The sequence below is a fragment of the Platalea leucorodia genome, assembly GCF_965183815.1.
Source record: "Platalea leucorodia genome assembly, chromosome: 9".
In the NCBI taxonomy this organism is placed as follows: domain Eukaryota; kingdom Metazoa; phylum Chordata; class Aves; order Pelecaniformes; family Threskiornithidae; genus Platalea; species Platalea leucorodia.
In genome coordinates this window covers 12,082,751-12,099,323 of record NC_138831.1, presented here as the reverse complement: position 1 = coordinate 12,099,323, position 16,573 = coordinate 12,082,751, and the positions used below count along the sequence as shown (strand labels likewise).

The 16,573-nt window shown below is 36.3% G+C and overlaps 1 protein-coding gene across 1 annotated transcript in view; it reads left to right on the top strand.

Annotated features, from left to right (window-relative positions):
* CNTN3 (contactin 3) overlaps window positions 1-16,573 on the top strand; it is a gene marked incomplete at both ends in the record, with an annotated part of 83,720 nt that overhangs the window by 30,145 nt on the left and 37,002 nt on the right. Inside the window, 3 exons of the mRNA XM_082321650.1 lie at window positions 12,244-12,447; window positions 12,772-12,874; window positions 13,885-14,069. Coding sequence (XP_082177776.1) covers window positions 12,244-12,447; window positions 12,772-12,874; window positions 13,885-14,069 — 492 coding nt within the window. The remainder of the gene's footprint in view (window positions 1-12,243; window positions 12,448-12,771; window positions 12,875-13,884; window positions 14,070-16,573) is intronic.

Genomic DNA, 16,573 nt, shown 5'->3' with positions numbered 1-16,573 from the left:
GATGCTGGGATAATTTAAAACACTGCTGTCTTGAGGGAGGCAAGAAAACTGGATGTATAGATTCTTGGTGGACCAAAAGTTGCAGGTATGTTTTATCATTCATTCTGCATCTTCAGTCTTTGACTAATTGCTGTTGAGCCTCAAGTAATATTTGAAAGTAACTGGTTTTATTTGGTTTTAATTGACATGGAGTATCATTATTGAAGGGCTGTGATATTAAATGTTAGATTTGATTGCGAAGGCAAGGTAATATAAGCTAAACATTGAATACAATAATATAGGTATTGTGGCCTCTTAAATTTGGCAGAGTCCAAGCAGACACAGCCATAAAGTGGCAATTTTACAACTGTCTGAGCTTGCAGAATTTTTCTCTCTCTAAACTGATACATACTCTTAAATCATCTTTATAGCCTTACAACAGCTTCGTCTCTTCAGCTGCTGAGAAAATAGGTCATTCTCCCAGCTATCTATAAGAATTAGAATGATGAAATTTTGCTTCTGTATGCAGTCCAAAGTCTGAATTATCTTATATTCTTATACTTGCATCCTATGCATGGGTATACAGCCAGAGGTGGTCACCAAACTGACCACAGCTCTGCACTGAGTCTGCGATGTTTAAGTTCAAGGTCTTAAACAGGAGGTTATTCAAAACATGCTCATATTGCTAAGAACCATGGTTCAAGTCAACATGTGGAAGAGGTCAGAATTTCTTTTGCAGTCAGCAGATATGATTGACACCCCCCACACTAATTGTGTTATTCATGCAAAAAAGAGAGAGCTGAGGGCTCCCTGAATTATCAAATGGCATTGAGAATTGGTACCAGAATTATTTAAAATCCTTGGATTTGTCTGAGAGTTGGAGGATTAACCATTAATGTTTTCAGGAGACATAGAGCAAGGTGGAAAAATCCTTCTTCTTCACTAAAATAAACCTATAGCACAGTGACATCAAGCATACAGTGCCTCTAGATCTGGCACAGTAGGATGCAGGTCAGTAAGTCTTAGATAAAATATCCATCCATTAAGAAGTAGTTTGTTAGGAATAGCAGGGATGGTTTAGGAACAGCTGACCTGGCCTAAGGGCTCTGAGGGCTGTTCAGCCCTTTCCAGATCAGTGATTTGGGTTTTTTTTCCTTTGATTCTGTATTTGTTACACTGAGCTATCGAATAATTTCAGACAACACTAATTCTAAAAACCTTCTCAAATACCTTGTTTTCTCTTCCCCTTTAGTCCCTGAAATATTGTTCTTTTGTGTTCTGCCATGTCATGCAGTTTCTAAGTTCTTGCTAGCATGATGGGGATTTGCACTTGTTTCTTACATTCTCTGTAAGGAGCCTTCAAGAAGAGACTTGATTAAATTGTGATTATTCTTCTATATACAGCATTCCAGTTACAATAGAAACAAATGTTCATCCCAAAAGAAATGCCAGTTCATAGTATGGAAAAAGGAAATTGCTTCCCTTCTACAATTTAGCATATTTCTTTCTTTGCTCATCTTAGCCACAGATATTTACATACGTAATATGAATATCCCCTTTCAATGGGGAGCAAATTATTCATGCAGTTGACGGTACTTTTGTCCTTTCAAAGTTTGCAGTTCCAGTTCCATCAGGGTATGGACATTTACCATTTAAACCAACAATGAAACTCCATTTAACTTCATAGACATCGGCTCATATGCTGAGCTTGTATTTTAGATTTGTTTTTGTGATGGCTGTTGGTGTACGGGGGAAGGAAGGTGGTGCTCAATATTTCCAGTTGAGTGTGCACAGATCAGTTTTATATTTCTGTCATTCAACATGAGCTGTATCACAAACCACTCCAATTTTTTTGTTTTGTTTTGTTTTAAGAGTTAGTCCATTTTCCCTTTTTGGCATTCCCTTTTCTAGCAGTAGTCTTTGACATTTACCGAATATGAGGTTCAGTGAATGACTGACTTTTTGTGTGAAGACTTTCCCCCAAATATTTTACTAATTCAACTGTTTTTTATGTTAGATAATGTAAGTTGTATTATAATTGAGCAGTGATTTTTGGATAATTAAGATGGTCATCTGTCATTGCTCTGCATGACCATACTTCTGTATATAATTTTAATTCTGTTACAAGGAACCTGTTAAAATATCCTGGTTTTTTTCCACAAATCAGTAAATTGTCTCCTGCATATACTGGAAAGATAAAATAATGTCTGAAATTGATTTATGTGGATCTCCTGCTATCTTTTTCAATTGTTATATCCATTAAGTTCTGCTGAACTCTCTGCAGCTATTTTGACTTTCTACTGTGTTACTCTTCTGTCTTTGATGGTTTTAAAGGCCTGTCAATATAACAAACACCTCAACAGACAAAACTTAATATTGGACACACTTAACGTGCAGCCAGTTAAAAAACATTCATGCAATACTAATTTTTTCCTTTCTGCCAAGAATGGAAAAGGCTAGACATATGGAGATCTAAAAATGATTTTTCTCTACTATTGATTTTGTTCCAAAATCAGTATCTAAGGAGTGACAGAGCCCTGAGTAAAGCAAATCCACAAGTTCCTTTAGGGTTTTACCTACTGTTACTACTGTATGCGTATCTTGATTATCATGTAGCTTGTCTTAAGATACTATTTCTGTTTGCTAGTTATTGTGATTTGTATTTGTTTAGTACAGTCAGTTTTACTAATCTGACATTGATTTTGGATTTCAGCAAATGTTACTAATTTCTGAGGTATATTCTGTTCTCCAGGAGAAGAGAAAGCAATGAGACATAGTCCTTTTATGTTGTCTGTGGTAGTTTCAGGGCTGCTTTACACTCAGAGAAAAAGAAGATTTTTTTGATGGTAGAAGGGAAGATTCGCTTGATGATTATTCAGACTTTTCAAGGAATTCAGGCTTGCCTGGAAAAACTAGGCGTTAGTTTTACGTTGGTGGATATAGTCCCTGTTATCTTTTTACTGTGTGGAATATGACCATAACCCACAAGAACTTAAGTAAATGGCAAGAGTGTTGTGGAGCTGACAAGCTGTTGCTTGAAAATTGCAAGGAAATTCTACTTGTCTTATATTCATGATTAGCCTTGTGTGATATGTGTTCCTATTTCATGTAATATGGCAAGGATATTTCTACATATATAAAACAGCAAGAATATGGCCTCCCTTTTACTATCATGCCCTGATAAATGTGGACTTAATCAAAAAATGAGACCGTATTTGAAGGATAGGGATCAAGCTAGTTTATAGCTTATTATTTTGAAGTTGTGACATGCTGGTTTGAAATTATATTAGATCATGGAAAAATAGATCCCAATTTTACTGCTCACTGCTTGGTATGACAAATATTTCAGTGAATAATGTCATGTCTGTTGCAAATTAGTATTTAGACTTGCAAATTTTTGCTCATGACTCTTGTATTGCCATTTGGAGACCTGCAAGTTCCAGCAAGACTGTGCTTCATGAATAACATGGCATGGAAAGTATCTCAAATGCCAGAAATATTTTGACGCTTTGATTATTTCTTTTTTGATTATTTCTTTTCCACAACCCTTGAATATCAACATGCTATTTTTCAGGGAACTGTAAATTGAATTAATTTTACTTATTTGGCTTTGGAAACGTTTCATACCCTTAAAACAAAGCAAAACCAAACTGATAGAACTTCAGAATAGTTTCTTTTCTACTGCCCATCATTGTGTTTTCAGGAGGTGGAAAGCATCCTGGTTTTGCACCTCTACTTTTTGCTTTTGTTGCAGATTGTGGATGACATCCATCTGGGCACGAACAATAAATCATACTTGCAGTAGGCACATTATGAGGTTTTTGCACAAAAATGCATTCTAAGGAGAATAATATGTTGAATATTGTAAAAGCAATGGCCTTAAAAATGGTTCCATAGTGTTCTCGAGCTGTTCTCAATCTGCCAAGGAGAAATGTTTTGGTTTTTTTTTTTTTTTTTTTTATTTAAAAATAGATTTAGCAATAGTCCTGCTGGTGTCATCATCATCTGCACAAATTTCAGCTGACAGTTTGAAATCAAATGGTACCTGAGAGACACTTAAATTCGTTCATATGAGGGACAATAATACGTGTTCACAGCTGGATTTTACAATGATTTCTATCTGTCAGAGCGTTATTTTCACCACCAGTAACAAACCAGTGCTACAGAGACACTCCCTCTGTTCTGCACTTTATCAAATGCAGTCTTTCTAAAGCACTTTTTCTTTTGATAAACTTGTGTTCCAGGCTGAAATAAACTGGACTAAAATTAGTATATCCCTATTTATGTATTTGTGCAACGTCTGCGGCTACTTCACACTATGTGTTTTTAAGCTAGCGTGGAGGTGTATAACTAGCTTTGTAGCGAAAGATGCATGATTCCAGTTTGGGAAGGGGCAAACTGGACAAGCAAGGCTCCAGATTCTTACAGAACTCTTTGTTAACTTCATGTTTCTTTATGCACATCAATGACACTGAACATGTGAATGTATTAGAAGTATTATTTTATTTCTTAGATATTTGGTCTTCTATCACTTCTGTAAGTCTTAGTTTGAGAGATGTGTCTAGATCGTGAAGGATAGCTTCATAGCCAGATAGTCAGTACAACATAAAGCCTGGAAACATCCATGGTCAGTAATATTAGCTCTCGTAAATTTTGCACTACATTTTGAATACCCATTGCAAAACGATTATGGGAATATTGCAGCTTTTTATCATTTTGTTTTTAAGGAAAGATTCTAGGCTTCAATCTTTCATATATATATTTATTTTGTTTAAAGTAGCATTCCCAAGCGTACAAATGAGAAAACAGAACAATATTTTTAAATCTCAGTATTTTAAAGGTAGTTTATTTGTTTCTTAAGTGAGGGGAGGGAGCATGTCAGAAGCTATAATCTGTGCAGCGAGGGGTACAATTTCACCTAAAGCCCAAGGAGGAGTTTCGCCTAAGATTGGATCAGCTCCTGCTGGCTGCAGTACATTTGGTTTCCACTAAAGATTCACTAAGATTTTAGTACATATAGTAGTAGCATGTACAATGTGGCCTGTTTGTGGGAGAGCAAAGAGTAGAGCAGACTTTGGGACTAATACTGCATAAATTTCATGAGCAAAATATATGTGAGCACTCCAGAAGACCTCGGAAGACTTTGGGGTGTGCACTTTATTGCTGATACCTGCTCTCATTAGCCCTCTTTCCTGAACCTGAATAAACTGAAAGAGGCAGCAATATGGGGTAAGAGTGTTTTAATGGGAGACTACTTCTTTCAGTGGTGGGGTATTTGTTGGAAGAAGGGAGGGATGGACAGAAAGAGGGAGAGGTAGATTAAGAAGAATCAAATTGCAAGAATAAAGTTCAGGTTGAGCCTTTTCACTTAGCTAGTCCCAGGTATCTCAGGTATGCCCTGGGAAAAAGAGGAAAAAATTGGAGAAAATAACTGGGTTTGGCCCTCTACCAAGATTATTTTTACCCCTAAATTGTTACTGTGGGGTTTTTCTCCTCTAGCTCTTTATCTTCTCTACTAAAATATTTGTGTTTTTCTTTAGAAACAGGGTAATTGATTAGGAAGAGGCAGGAGGGAGATGGCTGCAGTCCCAGCACACAGTCATAGCTGATCATTACACTGTTAACAAGAGTATTGAAAGTAATTTTTGTTTTTCACAGGGGTTTACCGAGTACCTTCTCTTAAATGAGTGAAAGACTACCAAATTAAATCTGTTACTAATTAAATACTTCCACCTATAAACATTAGTACATTCCTTTGAAAATTTACGCTTGGGTATTTCCATTAGTTTCCTTTAGTTTATCTCACTAATATTTAACATTCAGAAGAAATCAGATATGTTTTGGTTGAGCAATAAGCTAAACTATCATCTTTTTATCCTCAAAATTATTATAGGCAGGAAGCAATTTAAAATACTTTCAACTATTGAAAAAGCACAACAGAGTTGTTAGAAATGCTCTGAGCAATTAAATGTAAAGTTCTAGGGAGGTGATTAAAAGAACAATTTGTCATTTGAAATGGATATGGCTAATGGGTATGTATTTAAATATTGCTTCCTAAAGCAATTTCTTACTTTTCTGCATACTTCCAGAGTACGAACAATTTGATCGGAGCCAGTACAGTTTGAATGACACAGCCAGTCTGAAACAATTAGTACAGAAATGTGATAAAGAGAAACTAATCCATCATCCTGCACAGCTACAGGGGAAACAAAATTGGGTTTTTATTCAGCACTAGAACCCAAATGTAGAAAAGGATTTTGTTAGACTTTCCCATTAGCGTCTGGATTTCCTTTGGAGCACCAAGGAACATTTAAGCTGACAGTTAAGGAGCACTCTTATATTACAAGGTCACATTTCGTTTGAAACTTCACACTAGCTAATGGTCAAACCCCACGTGTGACGGGGGGGAGAGGAAGACAGACAGCAGGCAAGGCTGTATTGCCAAGCTGCTTTTCCAGTGGATGTGCTGCTTGGAAACGTACTTAACGTGAGTTCCTCTGTGGTATTAATAAAGAAAGAATGCTGCCAGTCTTGATCATCTGTGTTTCCCAAGGATGAGCTTAGAAATGTTTACATTTTAATTACAATGGTGTGCTTTGCTTTTGATGTTGCTTTGAAAGACTTAGAAAAACTCTACAAATTGTCTAGTATAGAGGCAAACAGACCTTCAGTGGGCTATTTTACATCACCGGAGCTTTGTCACCTGTGGCAGCTGTGCAAAAGTACCAGACTAGTGTGTGCAATTACTCCTTGGCCAGTCTATGCTTGTGGTGTAGGTGAGGGGTGGGCAGTAGAGAAAAATACAATTTATGCTGCAACTATGTTTAAAGAATTGCATCTCTTGTTACATCACACTAGCTCATTTCAAACTCAGAAAACGAGTGGACTCTTACCATATCCCATTTAAAAATGAAAATTAGGTGTTAGGCTGAAGTAGGTACCTTGCAATTTCAGCTAAAACATTTAAATAGTCTCATTAAATGTGTAGATTGAAATTGCAAGATATTACATAGGTCTCTTGCACTGCTCTCATTGGTTTGGGTTATTCCATACACAGAAGTTGCATGCCTAATTACTTGCACAGCATGCTGAAAATGGATTTTTTATATTTCATCTACCAAAATAATTCACCTTTTATGCCAAAATGATTAATGGTATACATTAGTTTCAAATCAGAGTGTTGCCATTGTACTCTGGAATAAAACGAGTTTCTCAGGATATGTTCTTCACTTTTTGTAGCGGGACTCAGATTCCCATCATGCAGTTTACATTTTGTATAAACAAAAGGGTCTTCAGCCAAAAGAAAAGAGTTATTCTAAAGAGCTCGGGGGGAATTTCAGAAGCATTTATAAATCTCCAAACTTCTTTCCCCAAGTTGGTAAAACATTACAACTGTTTTAACCAGATACTCATTGTCTCACCTTACTCCTGGTGGCTACAATTCAAGCCCTATTATAGAGGTTTGTTTTGTAAGTGTCATTATTTTTGTATAGAAAACATTAAAAAAAAGTAAACTACCAACCTACAGTTTATAGATAGACTGTACTCTGAAGTGTGACTGCAGCTTTTGTAAACAGCTGAAGACTTTTGCGTTGTTAGTGGTATCACTACTTGCCTGCAAACAATTCAGGATCTCCCTCGGAAATACACATTCTGAGTTTTGTTTTCGTTTGCTTTTACCAGCTGAACATACTTAGGACAGTTTTTCAGTTTCTGGGCATTTAATGTGCTTAAGAATATACCCTAAAACCCTGAAATGATGTACAATCTATTTCCAATAAAATTCTAAAGAGTTTTTTCATTGTCAAAATGATATCATTTTTGACAGTGGCACCTAAAGACATTATAATACCCAGTTTATGTATATATTGGGATCCCCTATTGGAGTACATAAACACCTTGTCTTATGCCTACAGTGCATAAGATTTTTATTTGTAAAACAACCTTTAATGTTTGCCAAAAAAATGAGAAATTTTTGATTTATTTTATGGCAGAGATAAAGTATTACCTCTTTTTTTTTTTTTTTTTTTTTTTTTTTTTTTTTTTCTTTTCTTTTTGGCTAAAGACCAGGCACCAAGAGTAGTCTTGCAGCTGGTTATGCTTGCTGAAGGAAGGACAGACCGCTTGAGGTGGTGAACTAAGTGGAGTAAAGTACCTAAGGTTTGTCCGAGTAAGAAAAGTAAAGTAGTTAATGAGAAGTTTGAAGGTAGCGCATGTAAGATAAAATGCATTATACTCCCTGGGGGCATTTGCATTCACAAGCACAGTGACCTAAACCCATAGCAGTGTAATCGTCTAAGGATTAAGCTGCAGTGAACTAAGGACAGTTTATGTCTAGGTTAAGAGCATCTTCTGGGAGTTGAATGCACTCTACCTCATGCAGATTAATTTCCTACTTTTAAATAATTTGTTTGGGCTTTCCCAGGGGTTCCTCTGCAGACAGCCGTCCAGAGCTGTCCTCAGCGGTGTTGACAAATTGACGTTTCTGTGTGTGACTGCCCCACAAAACTGGGCAGTCGCTTCAGGTCTGTGCCATGAGAGCTTACTCCTTCCTGAGTGATGCTTTTTCTACTTTTTCTGTCATTTCTTCACAGTTTGAGCTGAAACTGGGCCAAATGATGAACTAATTGGTTTCTTCCTTAATTATGGAATCTGTCATTATCCTCTCAAAATCAGTGTTACTTTTCCATTACTTTTACTGTTAACTCTAAGGTAGATAACTCAAAATAGCTGGTTGTTACGAATTTCCATGTCTTTAATTGCAGTTTCTGTCATTGCTAAATTTTGTCTGATTACTTTCTTGCAAACAGTTTTTTTAAAAGCCATACGCCACCCTGTGGGTTAGGCAGAGTGCCAGCTGAAGACAGAAAATACCAGGATATTTCAGCTTCCCATCGTCCGCCCCCCCCTTTGCCAACTTCCTGGATTCATTTATAGTTTTGGATTTCCACAACTACTGTTGTCTCTTAAATTGTGTTTACGAGAGATAAAATTGCACTGGGTCCATTCAGTAGTCTCCCACTGATATGTTGCAGCCTCTCCTAGAGAAAATGTATAATATAATTAAAAGAAATCTTTTCAAAAGCATGTACATGAGCTTAAGGCCTAACTTTGAATCCAGTTAAAAACTACTAAATGGGTGGGGCTTACCCCCTTATGTTCCTTTAGCAACATTAATTTTTTTCTTACATAGGAAGTGAAGATATGGGGTTTTTTTAAGGCTCATAGATGGTAGGAAATAGCCATGGTAGACCTCAAAGGCCATGCTGGTTTAATTGTTGAATTTTGTAAAAATTTAAGTTTAAAAATGACAGGCAATTTTATAAGCAATTTTTAATTAAACACTTAGGTGCACAAAGTGTATACAACAGTATGAGCATGCTGAGTGTGTTGTGGTTTGTAGACTGCACAATAAATAATAATCAAATAATGCAAAATAAAGAGAAGAAGGCAAACAACATGTAGCAAACAAATAAAAATTGAGTAATAACTGTAATTTCCAATACTTTATCCATGTATGGTCGCCAAATAAGGAAAAAATGCATTGGAAAGCAAAGGCTTAGATCTCCGAGGAAGCCCAGGAGAGACATATTACTTCCATTTATAACAGAAAATCAACTGAAAACTTGTAATTGACAGAAAGGGAGTGAGTTTATGTCCCTTGAGGTGCCCTAGGATCAGCAACAGGCAAATGGTGTAAACATAATAAATCACAGAACAAGCTGTTTAATATGAATTTTTTGGAAAATAAGAATAAAATTTTGTAAAGTACAATAAATATAAAATGAGATATTGGCTGTGGGGCACTGGTAAAGAAACACCCTGCTCCTTTTTTAAGAGTCGACCAAAATAGACGTTGAATGGAAAATTAGGGTTCCAGGAGTGCTTATTCATAGGCTGTTGAAGGATTCAATTAAACTGGAATACACTTTGCTTGGCTTTCATAATCATAATGGCTGATTTCAATGAGTTTACTCTTGACTTAACCCAATATAATAGGAACGAAATCAAGCTGCTTATTTTCCTGCTGCGTATCCAGATCTGTCCTTCCCCTTTGAATGTTTTGAATAATTTTTTTTTTTTTTTTTTTAGAAAAAAATAATATTTTAAGCTAAGGAAAACAAGTAGCTCAATAAATACCAGAACCAATAAAGCCTGGCTTCCCACACTTTTATGTCTTGTGGATGTCTGAGTTTGATGTAGAGCTGAAAATGTAATTTTTTTTTTTTCCTTACAGTTCCTGAATTGATACCTAATTTGATCTACAGCCTCTCCCTCAGCCTTGTGATCACTCTCTTCATCCAGCTGCTCTGTAGAAATGGAATTACACTTTATTTTCTGGTCTTTCCCATTTAGCAAGACCATACAATCTTTGCTTTCAGAGAGGTTGTAGTCTTCTTCAGACTCTTCAGGTGTACTCTTTCTTTTTTTTATTTTTTAAATTATTTTTTATTTCATTTTTTCCATTTGCAGTGGATGATAGATATTGAATAGTGTCAGCCCACAACCAGGATGGTGCACAGATGCCACCTCCCTGCTGGGCCATGCTTACTCAACAAGCCCTCTCAATTCAACAGCAAACCATTGACACCTAAATCTTGATATTTGTGTTGTAAGATGGAAGAATAGCTGTACAGAATATTTTTTTGTTGACTGTATGAATATTCTTTGGCTTGTGTATGAGACTCTTGTGGCACATCTCAAAAGTCTTACTGAAGTCAAGCTAGATCGTAGGGTTTTACTTCCCACTGCACTAACCACCCTATCTTTTCTTGGCAAATCCTTGTCGGCTTCCCTTATCATAAATTAATTACACCTCTCATGTTATGGAGGAAGAAACTTAGGGAAAGACATTGTTTTACCTGAGGAGACATGCTGCAAGTCCAGAAGAGTAGATGGCTGTTTTCAACACTACATATTTCCAAATATGACAATAGTTTTAACTCTTGATAAAAGTCACGAGACTGTTAATTGTTCATACACACTGCTCCTGCAAAATTACGTTAATGGCAGGAGTTTAAATATTGATAGAAGAAAATTAACTGCAATTGTAAGCCATTTCATTTGATGCCTATTTTGCATTAGCCAGTCCACAAATATTTTACTAATTTCATTTATTGAATGTTTTTCCATCTGCACAGTCTTAGCTTGTGTTAACTTGTCCTGTTGGCTTAGCATTTTCCTGGGTCCATATTCATACTCAACTGTGAGGATTATAAAAATGCCTACTCTCCATTTCATGACTGTGTCAAAATTTATGCACTTTCAAATTAAACCTGTTCAAAAAGGGATGATCTCCATTTTGTAGGGGCAGTGCAAATGCTACAAGATGTTTTAACATAAAGGCAGGTCAGTCAAGCTATAATCGTTTCTAATTAGCACTTGCAGAAGCTGTAATCTTTTTATAAACTTTCAGCTGAGTGGCACTTGGGTGAAAAAGTATTTCTTGCCTGGAAAACCATCAAAAATTAATTTCCTTTGATTCTGTAGGATATGAATGAGACAAGCACATGGCCTTGCACAGAAAGGGGCTCTTGCCAATTAAAATTGGACACACAGAGCTCAGAGTGGTGTTCAGAAAAAAAAAACAAATTCTAATGCAGTTTTTTGCCAAATCTCAGTTTATTTTCTGAACTGTGGTTTTCCTTTCAAATGACCATAATGAATGGTAGTAAGGGCTACTTTGCCGTATCATACAGAGATTTTTTTCTAATGGAATTTTTATGGATTTTTGTATGAAAAAATAGTTTTGCTGTGTGGTGAGCCCTACTGGGAATTTATGCCTCTTTTGACATTCCTTTCACTTGCATACTCTTGCTGTTTCTATTTGCTAAGTAACTAGCTGAGTTGTTAGGTAGCTACTGAATGAATAATGTTTCCATTTTAGCAAAGTTTGGTCTCATTTTTGCTGTCTGCTTCTATTTCCATGCATATTTAAGTCTTTTTAAAAAAAAAAGTAGATTAAAAAAAATTATCCTTACATGAAACACTTTGAATTCCTTTCACCTTTTTCTTCTGCTGGAGGAGATATGGCTTTGGTGAAAAAATGGTTTGTTTTGCCTTTTTTTCGGTTTTGCTAGTTTCTGGTACTTTTTAAAATTTATTTTTCTCAGTCATTGGCGCTCTGGTCCTGTTTGTTACATAATACAGTATTGTATATTATACAATATTGTAAAATACAGTAATAAAATAAACTGATTTTTGAAGAAAAAAAATGTGAAAAAACCTACCAAACATCTTTACTTCTTTTTGATTACCAACTAGAATTGTCATTTGCTTGGATCTTTAATGAATATCCATCATTTGTACAAGAGGACAGTCGGCGATTTGTGTCTCAAGAGACTGGTCACCTCTACATAGCCAAAGTCGAGCCATCGGATGTAGGAAATTACACCTGCGTTGTAACCAGCACTGTGACCAACAGCCAAGTTCTTGGGTCGCCAACTCCTCTAGTGCTGCGCACGGATGGTATGACTTCCTTTCTGCACCATGGCTAAGTAACACATCTAGTCGTTAGTGAACATTTTTGCCTTTTGCAGTGTAACCTTTTACGCATTTTCAGGATATTGGTTGCTTTACAAGAAGATAAACTATTTTGTGTTGTGTGCTCCTCTTCCTCTCCTAAGTCTGACAGTGATTTCACTGGCAGGTCCCTCTATAAAGGGATTTATAAATGCTTCTCTTTATAAATGGAGCGCAAGAGAAATAAACTTGACTTTGAATTTAATGTGATGTAATGCTAAAGAGAGAAAAAAGGCTTTAAAAATTACCTTTTTCAATTGTCTCATATAGGTGTGATGGGAGAATATGAACCCAAAATAGAAGTTCAGTTTCCAGAGACACTTCCTGCAGCTAAAGGCTCAACTGTGAAGCTAGAATGCTTTGCACTAGGAAAGTAAGTTTTTTACTTCACCCATACTGAAAGTTGAAGCCCGTTAGGGTTCATCTGTACAAGAGATGTGGAGTTCTGGCGGTCATTTTGGCAGTGTTTTCTAAAGACCCTATTTTGATGATCACAATTATTGCCTTGGAATAAGAGGGCAAAGAGTCTTGGAGTAATTTTTTATTTTGTTTACAATTAAAACGTATATGTTGGCAACACAGGAATTTACATTTCATTTCAAATTATCTTGAATAAGATTAGTGCAGTTTTGCTTATATCCCTTGACCTAGCTCTGCTTTCTCTGTGTAAAAGGAAATGTTGTTGAAGTCTGTGAGAATTTTGCCTGAATTTTACTGTTAAATGTACTTGATGCTTTCATAATATTGTTCTTCCTTTATAGCTGAAATAAAGATTAAAATGCATTGCTCTTCTGAATGATATTTCACACACAATTGATACCTTTTCTCTTTCACAAATGATCTGAGAATGCATTTATGTTTCTGTAAATGTATTTACTTACCACTTTGTGGTTTATTTGCAGACAGCTTTGTCAGGTGTTCGTAATTTTAAGCACCAGATTGATAACTTAATCACATGCTATTGCTTTGGTTCCCCAGCTAGGTGACTAAAAGTTTTAAAATTGGAGAATGGATGGCTGTTGTAGGATGGGAATTTCAAAAGACTTGCCTTGATTCTCCTTCCATGGAAGTCACTGGTAGATCTCACCTGTCTCCAGGGGAGGCCAGTGCTGATTTACAAGAAATTTTACAATCATTGGACATTAACACAGATATTAATGAAAGATTTGGTACCACAAATTATAGCGAGCGTATGAAACAGAACGGTACATGCAAATCAGTTGCCATAGTGTCTGACCATCTGTCTTATACAGTATGAATACCACTTTTAACACAAGCTTTTAGTCGCTTCTGAGTTCTATTGTATATTAGTTTAAGTTTCTAATTTTGACAATCAAGTACTTTTAACTAAAGCTGTTTAAAATCCCATTATTTTCTTTTTAGCCCTGTGCCTCAGATTAACTGGAGAAGAACTGATGGTCTGCCATTTCCAAGTAAAATAAAGCTGAGGAAATCCAATGGCATGATTGAAATACCTAATTTCCAGCAGGAGGATGCAGGACTATATGAGTGCATTACTGAAAACTCAAGAGGAAAAAACATTGCAAGAGGACGTCTCACTTACTATGGTAGGAAACTTGCTTTCTCCTTCTTTCCCACCCTTCTTTCCACATGAAATATAAACCACTCTAGGGTACTTTTGGGTTTATAGCTTTTGCAGTACCATTGAGTATTTGTGCTTAAAAATCCGTGGCATCTTAACTACTCACAGAGAATGAGAACTTCTGCACCAGGTTTTTGCATAACACTTGTAATAAACATCCAGGCTCAAAAGGATTGCTAAGAGTAGTGTAGAAAGTGCTTGTGCTTATTTTTCTATGATGGGAAGACTTTTTTTTTTTTAAACAATTCTTATTAGTCCATTGGTGAAACCTTAGATTTCCAGTCAATTAGATTTATTTGGGGGATCATTTTGGCCTCACATTTACAGGAAATACAAATTTTGTTTTGCTTTAGGAAAAGATTACTGATGGATATTGTCAATCCTTTGCTTTCAAATTATCCAATTTTATTTTAAAATGAGTAAATAAATGAGAGAATATAATTCAGCATAGGAAATGAAATAATAGGAAATTTAATAGCTGGAAACAGGCAGAGTCTCTTGTGCATTTAAGGCTATAGAGTGAAATGAATATCGGCAAAGCACATTGGTGGTGTTTTAAAGCTAGAGTGATTTGCAACAAAGTGGTAATTGACAATTTTTGTTAAAGCCAGATCTCAGCAAACATAATTTTCTTTAGGTAAATGGCAATTTAAAGAGTGTTTCAGACTGTGCTTTGGAATGCTATTCCTCATGTAGGAATATCTGAGCAAAGATTTTTTTAAAGTTGTGTAAAAAAGCATAGAGCATAGCTACTGTGCAACTTTGAGCAAATGTTCTTTCTGTTTACTACTTCTGTATCGGAAGCTGCTGTTTACTAGAACACACAGAGTGCTTGTTGCGAATGGGTGATTTACAATGCTTAAGGAGTCACCAACAAAATTATTAGCAAAAGTCGTTTTAATATGATGTTGTAAAAGTGTGACTTAACAAAGTTCGATGGCAAGGTTCACTGTATTAATTACTGCATGGAAGAATCATACAAAGGAAAATGGAGTTACACTTGAGTTAGAATGATTCATGGAGAGACCAGGCATGCAAAGAGTAAGGAAGACACTCCTGTTGAGTCACGAGGTTCAGAGCAGACGCCCTTGCTTTCTTAACTCCTGATGGAGCTTAGGTGCAACTTGGTCCAATCTTGGTGTCAGACTTGGACAATGGTTTATGTCTAAGGGATTGTACATGCAAAGGTTATATAATGTTTCATTAGAATCAATTCAGCATGCAATCAAAGTTACCAAGACAAAATCAAAGTTACCATACTACAACATTATGCGTGGTATCGGTTGCTTACCAAAGATCTGCCATTGGTAAAAGGTCTCTCTGCCTCGAGGAGCAACCTTGAGAGGTGTCCTAGCTCAAGGGGAAATCACTGCCATGCAGCCACTGCCTAGCAGGGAGAGCTCAAAGAAGACTCACTTAGGCTGTCATATTATAGAGGATAAAGTGGTTGGCTTGTAGTCAAATTATATGTGATGGAAAAGGTGTGCATGAGACTCCTTGTACCCACAACTTACTTTGTTCCTTGATAAATGAGTCGCTCTGCTCCTTTGTGGGTTTTCAGACTGCAGACTGAAACTAGAGGAGTTCACGGCCTGGCTACAGCTCAGGGCTTTACCTCTTCCAGAGCCTGTACCAAACCACTGCCAGTCTGGTCAAGGGGTCGAGCGCATCCCTCACAGTGCTGTGATGTAGATTTTAGTCAATGAAGATTTTAATTTAAGACACAACATATTTTATAAAGAGGAAGGAAAAGAGACTTCTCCCCTCCTCAACTTCCAGATTAATAGTTACACTGAATCAGTGCCCCATCATTGGAAATGTCCAAGGTTAGGTTGGATGAGGGATTTTGAGCAATCTGAATTTTCCATATACTGGTCGTAATTACAGCTTTCTGAGAAATCCTATGAATAACATAGGGCAAAAGATCTAAGATACTTCATCTGCCAGTGTCATCTGTCATTCCAAACTTGGCACTATGCGTTTGATTTTATAAAGTGACTTTTATTCACTACTTGAAAGTTTCAGACAAGTTGTGGTTTGTCCATCAGTTTGGCTCAGTATTCCTACTCCGGTTTTAAATCAGGGCAGTTGTAAGACATTTCAATGTAAATGACGTACAAAATAGAGTGGATTTGTTCATTAGTCTTTGTAATGAAATTTCCACAGTGGGCAATGTTGAGGTATCTGACCTGCTTCCCAAGTTTTTTTTTTTCTCCTTAAAGAACACGGAGCTGAAATAAAGGATGTTGCTTATCAATAAAAGCAAGCAAGTTGCAGTTTTGTGACAAGTAAATCAGTGTTGAACATTTTCATCACAAATCCAGAAAGGGACTTGAACCCTCAGATAGAGTTCATATTCCGATACAAATGTCTGCCCATATTAGATTCATCCCTAATATGGATGTTTATCCTAAAAAGAATAATGAGACCTGTAATGGCATTAATGGCACTCCAACTGTTTAATTTTAT